Here is a 25801-nt window from a genome sequence, read left to right as displayed (position 1 = left end):
CTTTTCTCAACTCGTAGTTCTTTTCACTGGGTATGTTCACTTTTGTATTCATAAGATGTTTCACAATATGTAATTTATTGATTCCACCTTCTTTTTCTTCTTCTAATTTAATTATGACCTTTTAATTTAATTTAAAGCTACGCTAATACCAGTGTTACAGACACCGGTGTTACCGATAGTACCATACCTGTGTTACTGACACTCTCGTGGAATTTGTAAGGATTGTTTGACAAGGAAAGTTTATACAACGTTCCATAAGAACGTTCTGAATTACGCCTGTATGTTACAGTTCTAAAACGGAAACTAACACACTTCTGATGTTAGTAAAAACAGTTTATAAAGAACGTTCGCACAACGTTCCACAAAAACCTTCAGATGGCGTTTTCCTAAAATGCTGAATTACGTCTACATGTTACATTTCTAAGATAGACAATTAGCGCGTCCAATTACTGGTGTTAATGACACTCTCGTGGAAAGCGTAAAAAGTGTTTTGCAAAGAACGTTCATATAGCGTTCTACGAGAATGTTCTGAATCCCGTTTATTCAGGGTGCCCCATGAATACTGGTACAAGTTTTAAGGGCATAGAGCACGTCAAAAGGACTGAGAACTGCATAGCAAATTGTCATAAAAATATGAGATGCGCAATAAACCAGATATACTTGATAAACGTGCAGGATGAAATGTGTGATCTGAAAGGAATATAAAATTAAAGTAACTTACCCCCAAAGGATGATACTTCAAGTAATGTGAATTAAGTAATATGTATTATATCTTGACACCATAAAATTTTGAATTAATACCAGCATAAATTAAGTAATTATCGCCAGACAGAAAATTGGCCATCGTGATCATACAGCGGCAGAAAGAAACAGTCCTACCATTTTCAAACCTAAACTTTAGTACAAGAAATGCGTAATATTCCAATCAAAGTAAATCTCAGTCCATCATCTCGAAACAAAGTTTCAATATAAAAAAATCAAATTTTATAACGGAGGAAATTGAGTTGACTGGTTATTCCAATATATTTTTGAAGAAACACAAGGCGAATATTTGTATCATCAGGAAAGTGGAACACGTGCACATGAAGTCCTTTCGAGGATATTTCAAGTCGTAGAACATCATTAATTTACTGAAGAAGTCAGCATCTAGATAATTTTAGTTGAATCTTCAGTAAAAATTTCTATTTTCTAGAAGAAATGCATTACTCTACAACAATATGGAGATGGCAGTCAAAATAAGAACGAAAAGAACAAAATGGCATACAAGCGTCATCCGGGATGAGAAAGGCCAGAAGACCGTCCTACACCTTCGGAGAACAGCAGCAGAAGAAGGAGAAACCGGTTTTAGCCGTCAATTCCGCTCTGTCATTGAGCGGGAGCAGTGAACAGACTTCATGTTGAATAAATGTGGAGGCTTGCCTGCACACAACTCATGACCAGAAACGTTATAAGATATTTTTCTCCTCTTTCCCGCATGCTTTTCGTGGAGTAATTGAAAGCACATTTGACGAGCATTCGAGAGGTCCAGAATTCGAATCCCGGCGAGGGCTTTGCACAATTGTAACATTTTCTGCTTCAAAATCCTAAAAACTCTTCAGCGTCTTGGGAAAGTGGTATCAGAGGTACAAAAACGAAAGGACACAAGACGCGGATTGCTAGAAGCACTGATTGCTCACAACTATTATATAATATTGCAGTATATGATACCACTTCAAAATGTGACATTAGATGCTCAAATTTTCCACCATTACAGGCAATGCATGCGTTATACCGACAAATCATGGATTGACAGACAGGATCAAAAGCATCTAGATTTGCTTAGATATCTGCACCAGCGTGGATGGTTCTTCCAACCAGATACATTTCAGACTCGATTGCTGCTTCATACACAGCAGCTTCAAGAGTTCCCCAAAGAAAGAAGTCTGTTCAAATCCGGAGTACGTGGAGCCAGGCAATCGGTCCACAACGATCAATCCATCCTGAAGTAAACGGTACCTTTAAACGTCTTCGAACACTTTTTCCATAATGCGTAGGTGTCCCATCATGTTTAAACTACATACTGAGTTTCATATTTTGAGCATAGGTTGAAATAAGCCTAGGAGAACCTTTTCCAAACACATGAGATAATTTGCTCGTGTCATAGGTGATGGCAACAGCTAATGCAGTCGCAGACCAAAGCAGCCCAAACACTGTAAACAGCCCTTGTGAACAGCACCACCTCATGACGTACTATGACGTTTGAGGTCATAGGTTGATATGCAGTTCCCAATCCTTTTCATCTGTACTACCTCTCCTTAATGGTTGTAATAATATTTATGGGACATCCTGTATATTATACATCTGAAACTGTCATCAACAGAACCGGCGTTAGTAACTCTCTTAATGACAGAATTCCGGCCATAGTGAAGCACCGTATGTAAGCTAAATAAAAGCTTACATAAACAAAAAAACTAAATAAAACAACACATAAATTACAACAATACTCAAAATCAACAATGCAAGCAAAAGGATATAAATATTTACAGAAATTTACAATAATATTATTTTTTCCTTTGTAATATCCTATTCCAAGCTTCCCAAATTTAACAACCAAGTTAAACTTATCATATAATTAAAAATGTATAAAATAAAAATTAAATAAAAATGTATACAATAAAAATTTTTAAAAATATTCAATTCGCTGACAAGTTTTAGTCTAAATTTCTAAGTTAACATAGCTGGTAATAATTGTGAAATATATTTATAATTTATATGTTAGTAGCAACAAGTTTAATTAACTAGTGAAAGGTAAGTAGTTAATTATACAGTAGTTTACACACTTTATACGTTAGGTATAGTTATATTAATAGTTTACACACTAGTTATAATATCTTAAATATTTACAGTGTTAGTTAACCACTTTGTAAAGTTCAATTACGTTAATTTAACCATTTATTATGATTTATAACTTTACTGTCACTCCTCCTTTTCGTTTCCCTACCAAAATGCAAATCAGGTCTCTAATAGTTATATACCATGCATGCGGTTTTCGGATTGCAAGGCAGAGCGTAGACACTTTTAAGTAGCACTTTTGTAGAAATAAAACTGTTTATTTTCCGCTTGTGGACAAAATAATCCGTATCACTATCATTCTAAAAGCAAAAAAATAACAAAATAAACAATAAATAATTTTACAACAAAATTCAGAATCAAAAATACAATAAAAAGAATATGAATATTTACAGAAATTTACCCCATTTTTCTTATAATATTCTATTCCCGTCTTCCCCAAATTAAGAAAAAAATTAAATTCATCGAACATTTCCAACAGAAACGCGTAAATAAATTTTTTAAAATTATTCGGTTAAATGTAATTCGATTTTTGCCAAAAAAGCACATGCAAACCCAATCACGGGGTAACAGCCAAATAAATACCGATAATTCCTCCACACTTTTCTTTCCCAGTCCCTCTTCTGGCCAATCAGATTGCAGAGAAATAACCCAAGCGAAACGGACCGTTTTTTCATCCTTATTTTTTTTGCACTTGATGTCAACAAGTCGGAATACTCTTCGCAAAATAGTCTCCTGGGAAAAATTTTGAAAGACTTTCACTCCCGAGCAGACGACTTCGTGGATCATAAACCGGGGGAGAATTTCCACAGAACGAAATCGAACGATTTTTATCTTTTAATTCAATCACCTAGTACGGTTGGAATCATGTCATATATCTTCGCCGGCCTCTATAACGTTTGACCAGCCATTCGAGAAAAGTTTTTGCTTCATTTTGATTAACGGATTATGTCAATAGTCTCCAAAGTTTTTCGCCAAACCGTGGAATTTGAAGCGATTTCTCTAAAATTCCAGAAATTAAAATCAAAATTCAAAAGAATATCTGAATATCACGTTGTAGATCTATTCACTATTAATTAAACAATATATATTATTTCTAACATTATTGTCATTATTCTGTTATAATTTTTCTTATATCTATAGTTATTAACAATTAACCTTTGCATTATTTAATTAATAAAAAATACAATATTCCCTCATTTTCCATACAAAGTGCCCGAAACATTGATATATAGTTCTAATGCTTTCTATTAGTCCAAAGGGGCTTTGTCCCTGAAGTACTACTGTTTCCGTTTTGCGTTGAATCACTATAAATATCTGCTTCACTTTTCAAACTGTTGCCACCAAATGTTAGAGTACTGCATTATATTTGAAGAGATAAAATAATGAAAAATATGCATAAATGTATGTATATCTCTCGCATTGTTATAAAACAACGCTACATACAGCCATCGAATTTTGAATGCCGTAATCCTCCTACGAATATGGGCATGTGGAAGACCAAATTTGAAATTTGTTTTATGATCTTTTTCATACTTTGTTAATCTTTTTCATACTTTGTTTCATCCTCCTACGAATATAGGCATGTGGAAGACCAAATTTTAAATTTGTTTTATGATCTTTTTCATACTTTGTAAATCTTTAACGAATTTTTGAGTAACAAACTCAACGATTTAAAAGCGAGCAATGGCAACACTCTACGGGAAGAAAAACCTTTTTATATCCAGCGGTCCGCGGAACTGTTATCGGAAATTCTAAAGATAAAATTTAAAATTATTTATTTTAAAATTATTTTGCGACATTGCTACTGAACGGAATTTTATGATTTAAATGCAAAGAACATAATATTTAATAAATAAAGGTAACACACAAAACGTAAACAAACGTCCCTTTAGACGTAATTTAAAATCTGAAACCTTTCAGATTTTTTTTGGAGGAGGGCTTGTATTTTTTTTTAATTTATTTTGATAAGTCTAACAAAATTTCCACAAAAAAAAAAAAAAAAAAAAAAAAAAAAAAAAAAATTCGTTTTAAGAATTCCGCAGAAGAAACTTATAGTTTTCGAAGTTCTACGAAAGAATTTTAGAGGTTCAGAAAAAAAAAAAAAAAAAAAAAAAAAAAAAAAAAAAAAAAAACGTTTAGATGATACCACAAAAAATTATTTTTTTAGGGATTTGCCAAAAGACAATTTTTGTTTTAAAGGTTAAAAAAAATTCCAGTTCAGTGTGCTCCTCAAATATAATTGCAATTGGACATACATTAGCTTAGTAAGGTTATTGTTACGTTACTCTACTACCAATCCACTCGTTAAAGCAAGCGTTACATATCATCGAAACTCAGCGCTTACGTAGATCTCAGAGTGTTGCGAATCAAAGAAAAATAAGATCTTTAATGTGCGTTCCGGTTATTATTAATGTGTAAATTATTAACATAATTTGTAATTATTACTTGCAATATTAGCTATATAATTTAGACAAAATTTTAAGCTACAACAATTGTAGTTATCACCTTAATATAAATCTATATATATAAAGAAGAAAGTCTGTGTATTTGTCCTCTAATAACTCAGTCACTACTATTGCCATTGTCTTCAAACTTTCTACAATTCTTTTCTGGGTCCTGGAAAAGGTAGACGTCCACTTTTTTTCAAAACAAAGTATCTAAAATCAGAGATATTAATTGAAAACTCAATCTTTGAATAGCTACGGTAACTATTGACAGAACCTCTTTCATGGAGGGAAATCGCTGTCCGCGAGAGAGCTCTTCTAATCTGGGGAAAAATTTGAAAAAATCTGTGGAATTTATAGTTAGTCCTTTTACAAGTCAGCTTCGAAGTTAATTCTCTGTCTTTAAGCATGTTAGATCAATTTTTTGAAATTTTCTTTACATTTTTTGCAATTACTCACACTAAAATGCTGTACATTCCTTGACCTGAAGCATGTTTTTTTCCCATTTCACATCTTTCGCAATGATGCTTTCATAATCCTAGGCAAAATTCATCATTTACACAACCAGTGTTTGAGCAAGGTGAAGTTTTTGGGGTCGCGGAGAGAATAGACTTCACTGGATTGACAGCGATTTCAGTTCTGGTCAAAATTTGTAATTCGTATTTTATCAACTGCCGTTATTCTTGATAGCAAGCTTTCACCTTTATCATCAAACCTTAATTTCAATAATGCTGCATCAAGTTATAATGTATTGCTCCCGCCTTCTTAGCATGCCTTCGTGGTGTAATGGGGAGCAAGTTCGGCGCGTATTCGAGAGGTCCGTGGTTCGAGTCCCGGCAAAGGCGTTGCTCATTTTTCATGTCTCCTGCTTCTAAATAATCTAATATCTCTACAGTGGCGCCCGAACTAAAAAGTGATGGATCGTATTTCTTCGCTATCAGTATTTGATGACTGTGTCCTCTAATCCCCAGTCGGCTTTTAAAAGGGGGAGTATGTAAGGTATTTCTCCCGTCTTCTTACCATGCCTTCGTGGTGTAGGTCGGCACGCTGGGCGCTTATTCGCGATGTCCGTGGTTCGAGTCCCGGGTAAACATTGCTCATTTTTCATCTCTCCTGCTTCGAAATAAATGTCTTCGAAATAAAGTAATCAGTGGCCAACTGGCCACAAATTTCTTTTTCTCTAATACACAGCTTCTGTCAAGATACTGATGATAGTAAAATAGCATTAGCTGGTCGTGTTTCCTCGCATATTACTTGTCCAACATTTTCTTTACAGCCCTCCACAAATATGACATTAGGTTAGAGCCTGTGTTTCGCTCTTTGCCGACGGATGCTTCTAACATTTTTCGCCCCTTTATTCTGCAGTACAGTGCAGCTGAACCGGCTGTCCCGGTTCTGGTGCTGCACTACAATTCTTTAATCTGTTGATATTTCTGTTCTTAATCTTCGATCAACTTTCATGCCTGGCATACCCTTCACAAAACCTTAGTAGCCCAAAAGAATATTGTACTACTATCCATTCCCTAATCACTACAAATTCCACTTAAATAACGATTATAACGCTCTGTTGAATGTTTGCCCCATAATCGTTTCATTTTGAACTGTGATCTTTCAGTTTATACAGTGACAAAGACAAACTTCAGAGACCACTTCAGAGAATTACCGCTTTAAACTCTCATTTTCTAGAGAACTCAAATAGGCCATTTCTTTTGCCTTAGACCTCTTCAAGTAACACAAATATATGCAACCTCTCTCGCTTTGAATAGATTAATATAGAACTTCCTATAAGGAATGCAGAGAGAATTTATTAAAACTAAATGGAAGATCTGATGACGCTGTCAATAAATCTGGCTGTACATCATTAAATCTGGCGTTAGATCTCTACATTCTTCAATTATTATGTAGCATTCTCGAGCTGCTAAACACTTAATTGTATTAGATATCCCTCAACTTGTTTACGCTAGCATTTATTATTAGGATACAAAGAAACTTTAGATAGGTGGACACTTGAACTTTGAAGCTCACTTTCTCGACAAAATTTGACGAATATAAGGTAATTTAAGACGAACGATACAAAACGAAACCATACTTGTGATACCTGTAATAAATTTACTTTACAGATAAAAGTAAGAAACGAAAGATTAACTCTCTGACTTTCATTTGACAACACTGAAAACTCATTGGACGTGACGACATTCAAAATGGCAACTTCAACGAAACAAATTCACTGTGGATTTGGACACGCAAGTAATCGTCGTTTAAACATATTTCTGAATCAAATTTACTAAAAATTCAACTCACTGTAGCAGCGTCGCAAACCAAATGAAACGATTTAAAAGTAGGGTTTGCTTGTTCGAGAGAAAAGCGCAAAAGTTCTGACATTTGTCCAGGTCAACAACTCAGCAAAAGTTAATAGTAGAATAGCAGAAAACATTTGTGCTATTTAGCCTTGAAGCCTCACAAAGTCATTTTGCATAATGACAATTAAGCAAAATTGTGGCCTGTGTTGCACAAACTTCAGTTCTGTGCTTCAGTTCAAGTCTTACAAATCTGACAAAGAACGGGCCCTGCCGAATTGTCAAATAGATGAAATTTAGCGTATATGATTTCGTGGGCAGACTCGCGTTCTGTGATGAAGACATGTTTCATTTACATCGCAAAGGGAACAAATATAATATGATATTTGATTCACGTAAAACATGCCAGTTACATAGCGAAAATAAATGTTTCCTGCGCCTTAACAAAACGTTACCTTTTTTCTTAGTACAACTTTATAATTTATTTCTTTGAGAATACTTTAAAGCGAAGATTTTCTTATACCCACTTCTCAATAGGACTTAAGCAAATAAACCAGCAGTCAGGGGAGGCGGTTTTCTCAACTGATCAAGCTAAATTATCGTCTGTGGAGAGTTTTGTATTTATTAATCTTTATTTTATTATTCTGCCTTCATTTTCATTTCTACGTTCGTCGTCTTCCAGCGATATACCCGTTACTTCTTGTATTAAGCGCAGTTTTTAAGAGAGATCTCTTTGCAGCTATAGCTGACGTCTCGCTATTACTTCTCTTACTACTTATATCATCTCAAGTTTGATAGCCATAAATGTTAGTGAAAGTTTGTAGGCCTTAAATAAGCTTGTAGCTTCGTTTGTCGTTTAATGTTGTAAATTATATTTTAATTTTAGAACAGTTATTTCAGTTTCAAAGCTCTTTCCTTTCAATTCTTGTTTGCACTTACAACTTCCTACCGGAATGAGGTTTTAGAATTGCGTTGAATGCAAATGAGTTAGAAGAATTATTTAAGGAAGGTTCAGCTTTCATCAATAGAGAGCGCTAGGGAATCCTCAATAGCACGCGTTTGCCTTCGGGCTAAGTCACTCTTGAAGCTGTTACGTTCGGCCGTATTATTACGTGCTTTTTGATCTTCGCCGTCTAGTTTAAATTAAGGGCCAACTACCTTAGATACTTGTGTTTAGCTAAGTCTCCTTTAGTTAATTCTAGTTTAGTTTGTAAGGTTTATCCTAAGTTTTTAACAGTTATCTTTAGTTAAAACTACTTTCCTTTCTCTCCTAATTTTAGCTTACAATTTCCCACCAATGGGTAAGAGCGGTATTTTAATCGAAGTTCCCCTACGTTAGAAATCCTCTTCAGGAGACGATATCCATGTATTTGGTAAAAGCCTTTCTTAAGACCATATACCAATAACTAGGATAACGATGAGAACTTCTTTAGAGATCCAGAGATTCTGACTAGCGCGCGTTTGCCATTTGGCTACATTCTCTCTAAGCTATTACTACACTCGGCTGTATTTTAGGGCCTTGATAGCTTCGACTGTTTAGTTGATATTTAGGGGCCAACGTAAGCCCGAGAAGGGGCGGACTGTCATTCATATGTGAGTGAATAAGAGTATTTTAACCCCTCTCGAGTATACGTCTTTAGTTATTTGAACTCAGCGATAAATCGCTACATAGTTCACTAGATTCCTCGACGTTCCTATTAGACAAAAGAAGTCAGGAATGGAATGGAATTTTCATTTTACTTGAATTTTTTTAATAATCCTACAAGCTGAATCTATTTATTTTTTATACACAGGCTATGTAATCTTTAGTCAGATAATTAAAAAAGAATATTTATTTTAAAATAATGAATCGCAGTTATTTTACTTCGAATTTTAAAGCGAGGTGATAAGTCATCTGACTGTCGTTATAGGTCCAGTAGTTTACACTCAGAACAGGGTGGATACGTACACATGTCTGGCTAGAACTCGGAACTAAACGATCGTGTAGACGTCTGCCATGTTACAAAGGGTTTTCAAATCAATATTTGTGCATGCCCGTAGAAATTTGCATAGCTAAACTTTTATTTTGCATCTGTATTTGTGTGTGTGTGTGTGTGTGTGTGTATTGAGAATACGGCAAAGCACACTAAGGCTATCTGCCTAAGGGAAGGGATGCCTTCGTGGAGGACTTTCTAAGGGAAACTGGCTCGTATACACGTTACACACATATGTATTTGTTAAATAAATTCTTTACAGTAGTTATAAATATCTTTGTCTTTCTGTTTCATTAATTTTTATTTGGATGTGTTTGGAAACCAGTTCAAGATTCAACAGCCATTGCTGAAACGTTCGACTGGTATACAGATAGAATATGTGCCCGAAGCAACATTTATACATCACGACATAAATTGGTAGATTTTTTAGTAAGTTATGTATGTCCAAAATTATCGAGACAATTCAACAGATAGTTTCGAAAATTTTCAGTGAAGCCCAGAGTATCGATTACTTAAAAATTCTGGTAAACTTCGCTAGAAATTAAATTAAATTGAAACAATGCAGCGCTCAATGGCTGCTTAAATGAAATGAAAATGCCAATACCACTGAAATTTCAATCATCTTATTTTAGTGAATTCTTATTTACAGGGCTTCAGTACAACAAGTCATTCCAAAGTTTTGATTTAAAAAGTTTAACTATTTTTTAGTTTAGGGTTCAAAAGATTTAAATGATGAAACAGATCTAAGATTCGAGATTTATAAGTCTGTCTGAAAATTCAAGAGATAGGAGATTTCGAAAGTATCAACCTTAGGGGAAAAAATGTAGCTTATAATCCAGTTCGCATCTAATGATTTAATTGTATGGAAGAAACAAAGTTTTTAATTTTCCAGACAAAAGCCTAAAATAGTTAATAGCTTATTCTAAAATAATTTTTATTTCTCAAATAATAGTTACTCTCATATGTGTGCTGTCCCGTATCATTTACTTTACTTTCACTAAAACACTATCTAGGAAAGTGTTAAGAAATTCAAAATTTAAAAAATAAACATTAAATTTGTTTTTTAAAATGAGTGACTTTACACTCAAATGAAAAATCTTTTCTAATATGTATTTCTAAAGACCAATACATATTCGTCCGACTTCAGTTCAGTTTAATAAAAACAAACAACAATTATAAACGAAGAGGATTAAAGAAAGCCAAAAGAAAATGCTAGTTTTTTACCTGAAAGAATAACGTTTAAATGCATCGTAGAGAAGTTTCAAATTTACAATTTGTTGGAATAGACGTTTCTAATTGCAAAGCAGAGATAAATAAAGTTCTGCATTTTTATGAAACCATATTAATTAGACAAAAATGCGAAATTCTCTTTAATTTACTTGAAATTTTTCTTTATTTTTAAACAATATAAATACGGATTTGTGACTATTGGAAAATCCATTTGCGGCTCTCGAGATTTCACGAAATTTACTATGCAACTCCTATCGTAGTTAAATTTGGCCACCCCTGGTATAAACTATTAACATAATTTATAACTATTACTAGCTATATTAAAGAATTTAGTAATAACTAGTGTAGTTATTACTAGTGTATAAACCATTATTGCTGTGTGTAATTAGCAAAAACATTTAAATTGCACAATAATATTAATGTTTAAATTCTTATAACTTGTTTATAAACTATGAATACAATATGAAGGTTTAATTAACACTATACTATTAGTGTTTAACCTATAAGGTATTTATCCCGACTTCTTGGCGTGCCTTCGTAGTGTGGTGGTCTGCACGCCGAGCGCGTATTCCAGAAGTCCACGGTTCGATTCCCCGCAAAGGCGTTGCTCATTTTTCAATATCTCTTGCTTCCAAAAAATTCCTAACATCTCTACAAGTGGCGTCCCAACTAAAAATGGAGATTGGTGACGATTCTTCCCCACCAGGATTTAGCGATTAAGTTTTCTAAAAGCCCAGTCGCCCTTTAGAAGGGAGAGTATATAAGGTATTTCTCCCGCCTTCTTGACATGCCTTCGTGTTGTGGTGGTCTGTACGCTGGATGCGTATTCCAGAAGTCCGCAGTTGGATTCCCGGCGAAGGCCTTGCTCATTTTTCGATCTCTCTTGCTTCCAAAAATTCCTAATGTCTCTACAAACTTATTACGACTAGTATAATTACTACGATATAACCTATTAATTAAATGTATATGTAACATAAGTATTTAACTAGCACCATAATATAAGTGTTTATTCATTATAGTTTTTTTGGTTATCTCTGATGTATAAGTTATTAATATCATGCAGAAAAAATTTGAAGGCTTAATTGATTCTATAATAGCTTTACCTAGTGCAATGTAATATCATTAAGTAGTTTAACTTATTAAAACTAGTGTTGACTAGTATGCAAACTATTAATGTAATGTATAAATAGCATAAGTATTTAAGAAACACTGCAATATAAAGGTTTAATTTATCATAAATATTAAAATTATTATTGTAAGAACTATTACTATATAAGTAACATAAGTATTTAACTAACACTCTAATATATAATATAAGTATATATAGAGTATCTAATATAAGTGTTTAACTTATTATAACTTGTGCAGCTCTCTCTGGTGTATCAACTATAAATATAATGCAGAAAAAATATAAAGATTTAATTACTTCTATAATATTATTAATTAGTGCCGTGTAATACAGGTGTTACCTTTCATATGACTTTGTGTAACTGTTACTAGAGTATAAGCTGTTATAATAATGTATAAATAATATAAGTATTTAACTAACGCTATAAGTGTTTAACTTATTATAACTAATATAGTAATTAGTGTATCAACTTTATTATTTTTAGTAGTTAGAACAGTTTGACGTATAGAGGACAAGATTAAACAATGGGACAATTAAAACCAAAAATTTATTCACTCTCATGTATTTAACTGAACAAAAACAAAATTAAACAAATAAATAATACAAAGAAAGCATCAGAAACTGAGTCATTAATGTAACAAACTCCAGAAGGGGGGGGGAATAAATTCTTCTTTAAAAATAAATAAATAAATAAATTGGTTGAGTGTTTTGCAAAGAAAAGACGAAGAGCATTAAAAAATATTCCACACACTTCCAGCTTGCCTTATAAGAGACAAAAACTGAAGTTTTTAATTTATTTTAAATGCCATTTACAAGAAACATTCTGCGTAAACGGGAGAAAGAAAACTTTTTCTCCGGGATGCAGAAACGATGCCGGAGAGGGAGGAGGATGGAAAAATGGAACAAAAGAATCATTACGGAGAGGCATGAACATGGAACAAATTGCGTTTGGCATCGAGTTAGAACTGCAGCGCATTAAAAGAAGAATCATTTTTGTAAAAGGAGGGAATTATAGCTTTCTGTGTGGTTCGCGGGATATTAAGTGGCAACAAATTTCCTAAAAGACGTCATTTCCGGCGAAATGGATTCCATATGTAATTGTCAATTAATTGGCAGCCATCAGATATTAGTATAATATTTGTTTTAACTTTTATCAAATGAAAGATATTTTTTGTATTAGTTCAAAATCAGTAGAGTAAAAGAAGGAAAAAGGGGGGTAATTTGAAAACTTAAGATTTTTTAGAAGTGCATTGAACTTACACTAAAACTTCTAAAGAATTTTGAAAATTAAAAAATATTTTGAAAAACACATGACCTCGGGCCAACTTCATATTTCAAGCAGCAATAAACCACTACCAGTTGATCTTTATTGTTTATTTGTATTTTCTCCCTTCTTCCAACATGTGTTCGTGGTGCACTCGACGCGTATTCGAGAGGTCCAGGTGCGAGTCCCGACATTTTTCATCTCTGCTGCCTCAAAAAATAATCTAATCGCTCTACAAGTGGCGCCTGAACTAAAAGGGAATGGATAGTACCGGATGTACCGACCGGATATGCATAACTGTAATTATCTGGATATTAAAATACTATAAGGTATTTGCCCCGCCTTCTTAGTATGCCATCGTGGTGTAATGGCTAGCACACTCTGCGCGTATTTTGAGAGGTCCGAAATTCGAGTACCGGCTAGGGAATTGCTCATTTCTTGTGTCTTCTGCTTCAAAATACCCTAATGTCCACAGTAGCGCCTGGACTGAAAGGTGGTGGATAATGATTCTTCACCGCCAGGATTTGGCTACTGGGTCCCCTTATCCCCAGCCGCCTTTTAAAAGGTGGAGTATATAAGTTATCTCTCCCGCATTCCAGCATGCCTTTGTGGTGTAACAATAGCACACTCGGCGCGGATTGTAGAGTTTCAGGGCTCGAGTCTCGGAAAGATTTAACAGGACATTTTTTATATATTCTACTTTCAAAAATCCTAATGACTCTACATATCATTTGGAAACAAAATGTAATTAATTCTACCGGTAAGCAGGATTATCTGTAATACAAAATACTCTAAATTTTCTGGATAATTAGAGCTGTAACTCCATGACGGAGACCCAGAACTCACCGAATATTAAAAGAACCGATTATCCGTTATAAAGATTACTCATTATTTGGATATTTATAGCTCCAATTATCCACCTATTCAGGACAATAATTCAGATAATCAGAACTTTAAATATTCGAGTATCCGGATTCCAATCTTCAATTACTAGCCGGATATACGTAACTCTAATTAATCGGATGTTACAAACTTCAGTTTTCCAGATAAACAGATATAATAAAGATAATCGAATAATATTAATCTAATAGAATAATAATAGATAATAAGAGTCCTTATAAGAATAGAATGGAACATAATAAAAAGAATTTCGCGTCACTTTCCTTTTTCTGTATTGTACATAGTTCTTCTCTCTGAGAGCTGTTTGATTGGTAAATTGAATTCCCTTTATTAGTTTTTCACTCTGAGAGCTAGCGCGACCTCAGTAAACAGCAAGCAGAGGTACCCCATTCGCTGTGAAATTTTATTAATGTATTTCGAAAAATAAATTATGATTGTTCATAGAGATAAGACTTTGGGAGGTTAGTGAGGCACTTGACCCTAGTGAATCGCTGGAGGAGACCCCAAATTGCAGATGCGAATTCGAAAATGACTATAATAAGGTTTTTAAACTTGAGAATTATTATTATGAGGGAAAATAAACCTCAGCAAATAAATATCAATAAATTATCATATTTTTATTTAATAGAGTTATTTTTTTAATACAAACATAGCTAGTTTGTTTATGTATGGGGAGCCATCCAGCTGCAAAGCGGGAGAGTCGCTGAACACTGACAGTTCGATCTGGGGCTCCAATCCCGGCGGACAGAGATATTTTCGTGGTTTTCCCCATGTGTCAAATTTGGTCGAAATTTTCATGATAATATATCCAGTCATAATTATACGTTACGCAAATATTTTATCACTAATGATAACTAGTTTAATACCTTAAAAAATTAAGAACATACTAACTAGGGTTAATGTAAATATTTACTACTGTATAAACTATTAATATAATCTATATTAATAGTTATCTATATTAATAGTTATAATCTATATTAATAGTTAATCTATATTAATCTATATTAATAGTTTAAGCTCGGAGAATAGTTATAAATTAATTATAGACTCGGAGGATGCGGATGTATATAAAGAATCAATGTACCGAAATTTGAATATTATTAAAAGTCACACAAACTAATTAATTATACATTGTATTAATACTAGTTAATTATACATTATAGTAATAGTTTAACACTAGTAATAATGAGTTCAACATTTATAATATTAGTTAAACCTTTATGTTACAATGTCAGGTAAAGACTTATGTTATTTATACACTATATTAATAATTTATAGACTACTGATAACTGCATTTATAATAAGTTAAGTCACAGAATTTTAATTCGTAACTTAGTTTATGAACTTTTCATAATGTTTCTGGAAATTCTTTACCGATGTTTTTCCCGGACAGCATCTTCTTTGGAAGAGAATGTACCAATGTAAAATTTAAAATTAGGCTAAAAAGTAACCTAAGTTTGGCGGAGATGTTTCTAGAGAATTTTATATCTTTAATTTTAGTCCTGAAGAAACGGGACCTGTATTTGGTCGCCCTCAAAACGAGTTGTACGTCAAACTAAGCTTGATAGTTTGCCTAATTTAAAAGGTTGACTGAAATAGAAACTGCAACTTACTCTATTACTTGGTGACATTTCTGTTATTTTTCTTTTTTATCAATTCTGAACTAGTCTTGCGACTCGGCGATTTAAGAATGGAACCCGACCCTAAGGATTGCTGGTCCAAGCTGGCCAACTTATTAAAAACTTTTCAAAACGTTATGTACATACAAGTCAGTTACCTTAAATTGTGCGCTACGAATAAGTAATAATAATTACAATTACGGTGGTTACGATAAGTAAATGAGACAATTCGATTACGTGTGATAGAATTATATTGCTGATTTTGGATATATAATTAATTGTAAGTAGTTCTCTCCAAAAGGCCGTTCAGATAAGATTTGTGCATATAAATCGAAACGATTTTACATGGGCAAAGGGAAATTATACAGACTGAAACACGCGTAAACAGATCTGTGTTATTGATTGCTTAACTGTTGAATGCATTGTTTGTTTGCAAATATTCATGGAATTCACTAATTTTTAATTGATATCCTGTTTTGAACTTGCTTCTTAGTTCATGCTTAATGCTCTACGTGGTGCTGGTTTTCTTTGGTGAAGTCACGTTCAAAACCGGAATGGTCTGGCTCCCCACTATGTACGAAATCGCAATGTTCTATTGTAATATAGCCGAATCTGTGAAGATATGTCATAAACGGTCTATGGAGGCGAGGGGCTGACAATTTCATCGGTAACCTTTGTAATTGGTCTGAATGTCTGTCAGCCTGTTGTTGCCAATGTCCACCTCTCTCGCTACTGTCCAGATTAAAATGTCCCCCACGTGGGATAGTGTTGTCTTCGAGAAAGCATAAGATATTTAATTTTTCTTTCAAAATTATTATGTTCGTAATTAACAAAATGAGCGATTTAAAAGCAATCAACACACATTAATTTCAGTTAATCAAGAATTGTTATTGCTAGCTATTAATTACCAGCTGCACTCATAAACTCATCTTTATATATAAGAAGAAGAATGTACTTTTGTTGGTGTTTCTGTAATTTACATAAATATACAGTTCTTTTAGCCCAAAACCTATGGACGTTAACCCAAAAAGGGTTATTAGTCTCGAAACGGTATTTTGCGTCGAATCACTGTAAACAAACGGCTCTCTCGCTTTTCAAGTAGTTGCCATCAAATATTAGAACCCTGTATTACATTTAAAGAAACTAAATAATGAAGAATCTGCATGACTCTATGTATGCTTCTCGTATTGTGAAAAAACAACGATACCTATAGCCATCAAATTTTCAATAACGTAGTCCTTCACCCAAATAGGGTCACTTGGAAGCCCTAATCTTAAATTTCGAATTTGTTTTATTGCCTGTTTCATATTTTTTAAACTTTAATGAATTTTTGATTAAGAAGCTCAACAATTTCAAAGTGAGCAGTGACAACATACTGTACGGAATAAAATATTTATATCGCCAGCGCGAGGTGGGGCTGTCTATCAGAAATTCTAAAGATAGGCTGTTTTTAAATATTTCTAGCTCAAAGGGGGGTAAGCACAATGCTCTCGAAACGTGTATGCATGTGTAAACGAAATAAATGCCCCTTCAGACCTAATAAATTTATGAAGGTTTCAGAATTTGTTTTTTCAATGTAGACTAAATTTTGCATACTGGACCTTCATAACAAGAGGTCCGAACAAGAGGACCTTCAAAACAACAGGACCTTCAGAACAAAAGGACCTTCAAATCTATTTACATAATACATTACGGCTTTTATATTAATTTTTATATATCACTAAGATTATTATATTAGAATTCGCGTTTCTCTCATGTCACACATCTCCTGATTAAAGTCGCTGTTGTTGCGTTTCCGCTATCACTTATTACTAAAACCGTTAAATGGCGCCATGTTCATTTGCTGTTTAGAACAGTGCAGAACTTTCCAGAAAAATGTTTCACGAATAAAGCAGAATTTAAGTGAGTTATCTCTCTATCAGTGTTCCAAGAATATTTCGAAAACAAATAGAAAAATCTGGCAAAGCGGAGAGTGATTTTTAAAAAAAAAGTATTTCAGATTTTAAAGTACGTCCAAAGGGGGCGTTTTTTTAACATTTTGTCTGTTACCTTTATTTATTAAATATCATGTTCTTCGCACTTACCATAAATTTCAGTTCAAGAGCGATAATCGCAAAATAATTTTAAATTCAGCATATCTTTAGAATTTCCGATACAAAGTCTCACGCGCTAGAGATAAAAATGTTTTTCCCCCGTAGAGTGTTGCCATTGTTTGCTTTTAAATCGCTCAGTTTGTTTATCGAAAATTCGTTAAAGTTTTACAAAATATGAACTCGGCAATAAAACAAATTCAAATTTCAAATATGGGCTTCCAGATGCCCATATTCGCCGTAGGATTACATCATTCAAAATTCTATATCTCTAGGTACCGTTGTTTTATCACAATTGGAGAAACATACATACATTTATGCAGATTCTTCATCAGTTGTGTATCGTGTGCAAGCAAGAGGTTTTACTAAAGTGGTTGCATGGCGCCGCGTTAGTTCTACAGTTTTATTGGAGAATAGTAAAGTTTCGCACAAGTCACTTTAAGCAAAAATAAGAAAATCACTATCTAACAGGAATTTCAAGAAATAACTACCCCTTCCATGCCCCTAAATAGAGCCTTTTCACTCTCAGTAAAGCTCTAACAACACCTCGTACTTCAACTAGTATTACATTTATATCTGTATATAGTAACTAAATACAATGTAAAATGCAGTTCAAAACCTAATCCAATTATTAACTGAACTGATGTGAGTAACGTAAAAAAAAATATATATATATAATATTTCGATCTACTACGTACTCAACACGGGTCAAACCATAAATTCAATTTAATGTCTAGCTGGATCCGTGTAAATGTATTCAAACCATTGAATACATTTTCCTTTTTTATTAAAACTATTTTAGGTGGCTAGCTCTTTAATAACATAAAAGTATACCAGGACATAACCGTAACCATACCCGCTGCGGTCCAAAAATGGCGCATACAGTCTTCGAGATCTGCATATCTGGATAACATCATGTTCTCTTTTTTTTTCTGCGCGCTTCTACTAGGCAAAATTACTTTTCCAGTAGCAGTTATGAATTTTCCATCGAGGTTCTGGGAGAAAAAAGATTACCTTCTGTTTTGCCAAATTATTTCCGGAATCTCGAAGCATATATCCAGATGCCAAGTTTTTGGAATGTTGCTTTATGTTACGTTACATTATCATACGTATGCCATCTATGTGATTGAAAACCATTGTTGTTTGGCGAACTACAGCCATTTTCTTCGTCTTCACTCAAATTCTCTCATAGCCAATTCAAATCTATCTCTCATAGCCAATTTAAAACTGAACAACTTAAAAGTAATGAACAAAATTCTTAAAAAGTAAATTTATTTTTCTTATTCTGTATTGCATCCATATAAATTAAAAGGCACTTAAATTTAAATACATCCAGATGATAAATTCTACGAAAAAGGTCCAACGTTAAAAATTTTTAGAATCCTTTAGAAGTATGACCCAACTTTCTATAATCTAGGCCAGAGATCTAGTGTAGAATTCTGTAACGTTTTTGCTATAGTTTCTAAGCGAATATGAATAAGGAATCTATAGTGACATACGTAAATATTGTGTAGAGATTCTATAAAAATTGTTTCTGTGAATGCTTCTAAAGGCAAACGTGCAAAATCTCATGTAAACTTTATTGAATCAACTAATGGAATTCTACTAAGAATATCAAATGCAGTTTGTACAAAACCGGGTCATAATCCTAAAGAATTCTAAATTTTCTTTGCTTTAATTTTATATTAAAATCCTATAAAGGCTTTTGAGTATTTAAAAGTATTACAAAATTTAAAACTTTAATGTCAAAAGTTTTTAGAATTCTCAGCTGAATTTTCTATAAATTAGATCAGAGATCTTCTACAGAATTCTTTAAAATTATAGGTATAGTTTGTATAGAGATAAGTATAAAGATTCTGTAGAAATAAGTGTAAGTATTTCATAGAGTTTTGTTTAAAGATACTATAAAAAATTACGCAGATACTCACGAACATTCTGTTAAATTTTAAGTATATGAGTAGCATATAAGTATAGTACTTAAACATTTTACTTCTGTCTTAGGCTTTTAGGCTTTTTTCTTGAATACGTCACATTCCTTCTTGTTAAGATGTTCACACATCGACTACCTATTTAATCAGTTGCAATGTTATTTAATATGATTATTTCTGTAAAATTTCTATATAATTAAACATAATAAGACTTGTATATAGTTTTCCAAAGCAACGTTGCTATATAATTCTATTCACTGAATACTTTATAAAATTTCATTAGCATACCACTCTACAAAGGTACAAATTCCATAAATATTTCGGGAGTTTTATAAAGCTCTATAAGCCTCTATAAAAATTTTAATAAGGTAGGGAAGATAAACAGAAGGTCACTTCGAATTTTTTGCAGCTTATTTTAAAATGTAGATTTGAGTTCCAAGTACTGTAATACAGGCGCTAATAAAAAGTTTTCTCAAAATTCTGTTTAATGTCTGAAGAAATTTTTTGAATTATTCGATAAATTAAAATTAGATTAATAAACATATCCCTTACATAAAGAGGGTCCCAACCTTATGCCTGCGGACACCAATGCGCATGCCATCGGTTTTACATATGTCCTCTGCTGCGCCACTACGGCAAAAGAATTATCTAATCTTGCAATACACTGTTAGGTAAAATTTTATAGTTATCAATTAATCAGAGAAAAATTGGCGAATTTATTCATAATTACATCTTTATGATTTTAAATGAGCTTACCAGATGTTCCCGGTTTGACCGGGATTCTCCCAAGATGAAGGTATGGAACGAAATTAAAGCACAGATCTCGACTTACGGATGACGGCAAAACTCTGATCACGCCGCGTCATCCATATTCGGATGATAGTTCTTTCAATACTTACCAGGTATAGGTAGGTATTTAAAAAAAACTATTGCTGGTTGTAAGAAAGAAACAAAATAATTGTTCCCGACAGCTAAATTCATTCCGTTCACTAAACTGAATTATGCTTTCTTTGGTGTCAAATTTTCTTTCTTCCTAAACAACCGATTCATGTAAAATATATCAGTATTATCTTCATCACATTTATTATCACTGCGTTTATCAATATTCCAATCAGAGTCTAATGATGTATTTAGTGGATTGCCCATTTCTAATGCACGTAATGTTTATAATCTTTTCTAAATTCTGAGTCGAATCACTTTTACGTTATATAACTTATTTTTATAATGGACGCTTATAACACTACAAATATAGTGTTGTAATATACTGTTATAATATGTTTGCTTTTCCGGATGATAACGTATATCACTTATAATTCTTATACTCACTTTTGCGACGCATCACATTTCAAAGAACTCATGGACTTTTATAACACATTCTCACTTTTCGACGTATCGCTTTTCAAATAATGCTTCTTCACTTAGAACTTCAGAAATATCATGTTGTCGAATATTTCATTTTTGGATGATAAAATATACCGCTTATAATACATAATTTATTTTTAACACTTATATGCAACATATTACAGTAAAAGTTGGCATCAGTGTTTATATACCATATGTATACCCACGTGCGCAAAATTAAGAGAATTTGCAAATTACGTCTCTTTTTGCCAAAGCATTAAACCAAGGTACTAATTATGCCATCAAAGATTTATGTAATTATTGAAACGAATGCGTAAGCATATATGTTCGTGGCTACGGAACTGTAATTGTGAAGAGGATACAAACGCAGGACAGGTTTTCGGAGATTTACGTGCTCGTACTCGTTCATCAAATTCGCTACGTTTGTACGGTATCAGGTAAAATGAGAAGTCACGAAAGTATGACAGAAGAATTAGATGCAGAATTGTCGATAGAATGAAGACAGGCCAATTACAAGCGCGGATAGCTACAGAGCCCGATGTGTGGGCTGTCATCTGTAACTTGTGGGAATGGTTCCAGATACTGGATCCATATCGAGAAAACATAGATAAGGTCGTCCAAGATCGACAACGACGAATAAGAATGGTTCTTTGGCACTCTCAGTGTTCCAGCACAGGACTGCTACAGATTTACAGCTCTCACGTGAGCCCTATGCTGCCACTGGAATCTGAGTTTCACGGTTTACAGTTGCCTGAAAGCTTCATGAGAGAGAGCAGTATGCCAGAAGACCCGCTGTTTGGGATACGCTCCCTGTAGCGCGTTTAGCATGGTGCAGACAATACGCACCTTGGACCAGGTTTCTGTGGAGAAATGGAGAACAATAGAAAGAAAGTAATGAAAGAATGAATGAGAAATTCCATAAATGAGAATGAGTCATCCCATGCGGCGATACTCCGATTACATCACTGAAGAATTGAGGAAGGAGATGGAGTTTAAGTTTATAGTTTAAGATCTCATAAAAATAATCCATTTTTGAAGCTACTTAAAAGAAAATAATAGCTTTGAGCTTTAAAATACTCTACAAAACTTATGATTTTAGTTATTCCATTTAAAAAAAAGAAAAGAAAAGAATAGCTTTAAAGGTTCCACAAAAGACTACAGCTTGAGCTTCTTCAGCAGAAAATTGTCATTTGAGAGGTCCCAAGAAAATTACAGTTTTGGGGATTTTGCAATAGAAAATTATAGTTTTAGATGTTTCGTAAAAGATAATTCTAATTTAAAGTTTCATAAAAATTAGAGAGTTAAGGTTCAACAAGTGAAATTTATAGTTTTAGAAATTCTTCCAAAACTATCTTTCTAGAGTCCATAAAAATTTTTAATTTTAGAAGTTCTACAGTTATAAGAATCCCCCAAAATTATAAATTTAAGGGTTCTATACAAAAAAAGTTTAATATTTTTGAAGGTGCTCAAGAAATTATATTTTCAGAAGTTAGATAAAAAAAGAAGTTCACTATAGGGTACACAAAGGAATTATATATTTTTAAAGCTTCCCAAAGTCAATATCCTCAAAAGGGATCCGCAGAAGAAAATTGTATTTTTCGGGAGTTGCACCTGAAATTATAGCTTTACAGGTTACAGTCAGATATCCCTCCCGAGGTAACGAAACTATTACTACCACACTGAGGAGCTGATTTCACACGCACAAGCCGATTATTAGATTCAATATCCGGATTAACTAATAACTTGTCTGTTTTGGGTAGAAATTCGAGCACTGAAATATTTTAATGAAATATTTAGTACGATTTCAAAAAGGAAATTTTTTAAATTTTAGTTCAAGTAAAATGCAATTTTTTATTTTTTTATTTTATTTTACTTATTTATTTTAATTTTCCATGACATCCTAATTTTAAAATGTCCGTTTTAGCAATTCTAAAAGAGTGGTAACACAGTCCACTGGAAAATCTTATTTTTAAGTTTCACAAGAATTATAATTTTAAGGATTCCACAATAGAGAATTATATATTTAGAGTTCTACAGGAATTATAGTTTAAAAGATTCCATAACCCTTGTTGCCATCAGGCCAATTTCCTCCGGACAAGCTTATATATAGATTCATTATCAGGATTATTTAAAGGAAATAGTGAATACGATTTCAAAAATAAATTTTTTGAATTATAGTTAAAAAATCTAATTAAAATACATTTTTTTAAAGTTTTCCGTAACACCCTTATTTTAAAATGTCCGGGTCAGGAGTTTTAAAAGAGTGGCAACATAGTCCACAATAGAAAATCTTATTTTCAGATTTCCACAGGAATTATAGTTTTAAGAATTCCACAACAGAAAAATTACATATTTAAATTTGCACAAGAATTACATTGTCAGCAACAGAAAATTATATTTTTAGAGTTTCAGAAGAATTATAGATTTTAAAGATTCCTCAACAGAAAATTACATATTTATAGTTCTAGAAGAATTATAGTTTTAAGAAGTCCACAAAAGAAATTATATATTCAGATTCCCACAAGAATTATAAGAAATAAAATTCCATAACCATTGTTGGCATGAGGACAGTTTTCTCGCCGGCAGGTCAGTTTTTATATTCATGGTCATGATGAGAAGGAAACTGAGTCGCCCCAAGGAAGGAATCGCTGGGTACGGCATTAAGGATCTGGGGAAGGGGGGTGATGAAGCAGAACAGAAAGAAAGGCATGAAAGAATGAAATGGAACTCACGACGTCGATGAGCTGCGATAGTTTCAGGCCCATTTTCACTGTCAGCGTGTCGCTGTTGTTGCTGACGGGTCTGATGAGACGGTTGTAGCTACTCATTAGGTCATCGTAGAGCCTCTTGGCGTCTGGATTTCCGCCACACCACCGCATGCACAGCACCGCACACCACCATAACAACCAACACCACGACGAGCCAACAGATCGCGCCATTATTCCTTCCTACCTCACCTCGGGTCGTCTGGCCACCCCCGTCGGTTCTTGCCGGAGCGCAATACCAAGAACGCCGGCCATTTCTCTGCTGTGTTTTTGCTTGCAAGAGCGAAGAAGTCGCTCCCCTATGTGCGGAGGGAAGCCACACCCCCTTCCGCCGTGACGTCAAACTCCGGGGGCATCATGGGAGTCGCAGGAGGAAGATGGAATCCTCTCTCTCTGCTTTTCACCATTCTCCGCGTGGTTGCGGCTTACTGCTAACAGACAATCTGCATCAGTGGTCTTTAAACTTTGTTGACTCACTAAACCCTTAGAACTATCAAGTATTTTTTTTTTTTTTTTTTTTTTTTTTTTTTGAGATACTCCATCCCACCCTCAGAAAAATAGATCTTAAAATAATGTTTAAAATTGATGAATGTATTACAGCAGTAGTCTTCAGTCTTTATTGACTTACGAATCTCTTAGAACTATAATGACTTACGGAACCCTTAGAACTATAAAGGTTTTAAAGAAAAGTATTTTTTACTTAAAATTTTAATACAAAGATATAGCAGTTTGCTCATTATTTGCATCAACTCACTCTCCAAGTGTCACCTATCCTTACATTATATTTAGTGAGTGGGGTGTGCTCACATTTCAAAGTAAATTCATCCTTATATTTTTTAGATGTAAACACTAGTCAATGAGAGTGTGTGCTTTATAAATTTCTTTTCGAAGTTTTGTTTTGACTTGCGGAACCCAGAGGTTCCGTGTAAAATAGTTTGAAAGCCTCTGATCTATATGCATCTGTGCTTTTTAAGTATTAACGAAAATCATTCTAATTGCTAACATAAAACTGTTAATATTATGTAACGAGGGATTTCGATATAGACTGGTGAAATATTTGAATATATGAAAAGAGAATTTGCATATTTTATGGAACTGCATAAAAAGAACGGAACTGAAGGAAAAACCGCTTCTAGATAAAAATGCAAATCTTGCCCGGCAAATACGTAAACGTACGCGTGTGTGTAGGCGGAGCCAGCAGAAAAACAGGCTTTATAAGCGCATGGCGGGCAAGACGAGTTGTGTTCGCTAGCACACCTCGGCGAATTTCCTGGCGTTATCTTGCTGAAATTGGTTAAATTCACATCGGAACAGTAAAAATGAGTAACCACTAACGTTTAGATGGTGGAATGAGATGGCGAATTGTGGGGAGACTAGAGGCAGGCCAATCGCAAGTCCAGATATGCAGAGAGAGTTTAATTTAACGCCCAGCGTCGTGTGTAACCTATGGAAACAGTTCCAGGATACTGGATCCATAGAGAGAAAGCCTGAGCAAGGTTGTCCAAGAGCCACGACGGCCAGAAAAGATCGCTATTTGTCCCTTTTTAGTGAGACGTAACAGAGGGGCTACAGCTTCTCATCTCTCTCGGGACCTGTATGCAGCTACAGGAAGCCGTGTAATAAGGGTGACTGTTTCCAAATGACTGAACGAGGGAGAGTTGTTTGCCAGAAGACCAGCTGTTTGCGTCCCGCTCACGTCTACGAACAGGAGAGTCCGATTCGCATGGTGCAGGCAGCATAGTGATTGGACTACGAAGCAATGGGCGACCGTTCTGTTCACCGACGAGTCCCGTTTTAGCCTAGACACCGATTCTCGCCGTACTTTCACATGGAGAGAGCCAGGGACCCGCTACCTACCCTCCAATGTCCGTTAAATCAACAATTGTGGCGGTGGCAGTGTAATGGTCTTGGCAGGCATCATGTTGGAGAGCCGCACACCTCTCCACGTCTTTCACAGAGGCTCTGTCA

At 34.0% G+C, this 25801-nt stretch overlaps 1 protein-coding gene across 1 annotated transcript in view; it reads right to left on the bottom strand.

Annotated features, from left to right (window-relative positions):
- The window catches only part of LOC118187644 (acetylcholine receptor subunit alpha-like 1), a 181874-nt gene extending 157558 nt beyond the window's left edge, over positions 1 to 24316 (bottom strand). Inside the window, exon 1 of the mRNA XM_085820152.1 lies at positions 23801 to 24316. Within this exon, the coding sequence (XP_085676278.1) occupies positions 23801 to 24007 (207 nt within the window). The 5' untranslated portion in view covers positions 24008 to 24316. The remainder of the gene's footprint in view (positions 1 to 23800) is intronic.
- Positions 24317 to 25801: the final 1485 nt, after the last annotated feature.

The sequence above is a fragment of the Stegodyphus dumicola genome, chromosome 1, assembly GCF_044657685.1.
Source record: "Stegodyphus dumicola isolate Sdum_Otavi_A_Nest chromosome 1, ASM4465768v1".
Taxonomy (NCBI): Eukaryota; Metazoa; Arthropoda; class Arachnida; order Araneae; family Eresidae; genus Stegodyphus; species Stegodyphus dumicola.
This window is presented reverse-complemented; position numbering and strand designations above follow the sequence as displayed.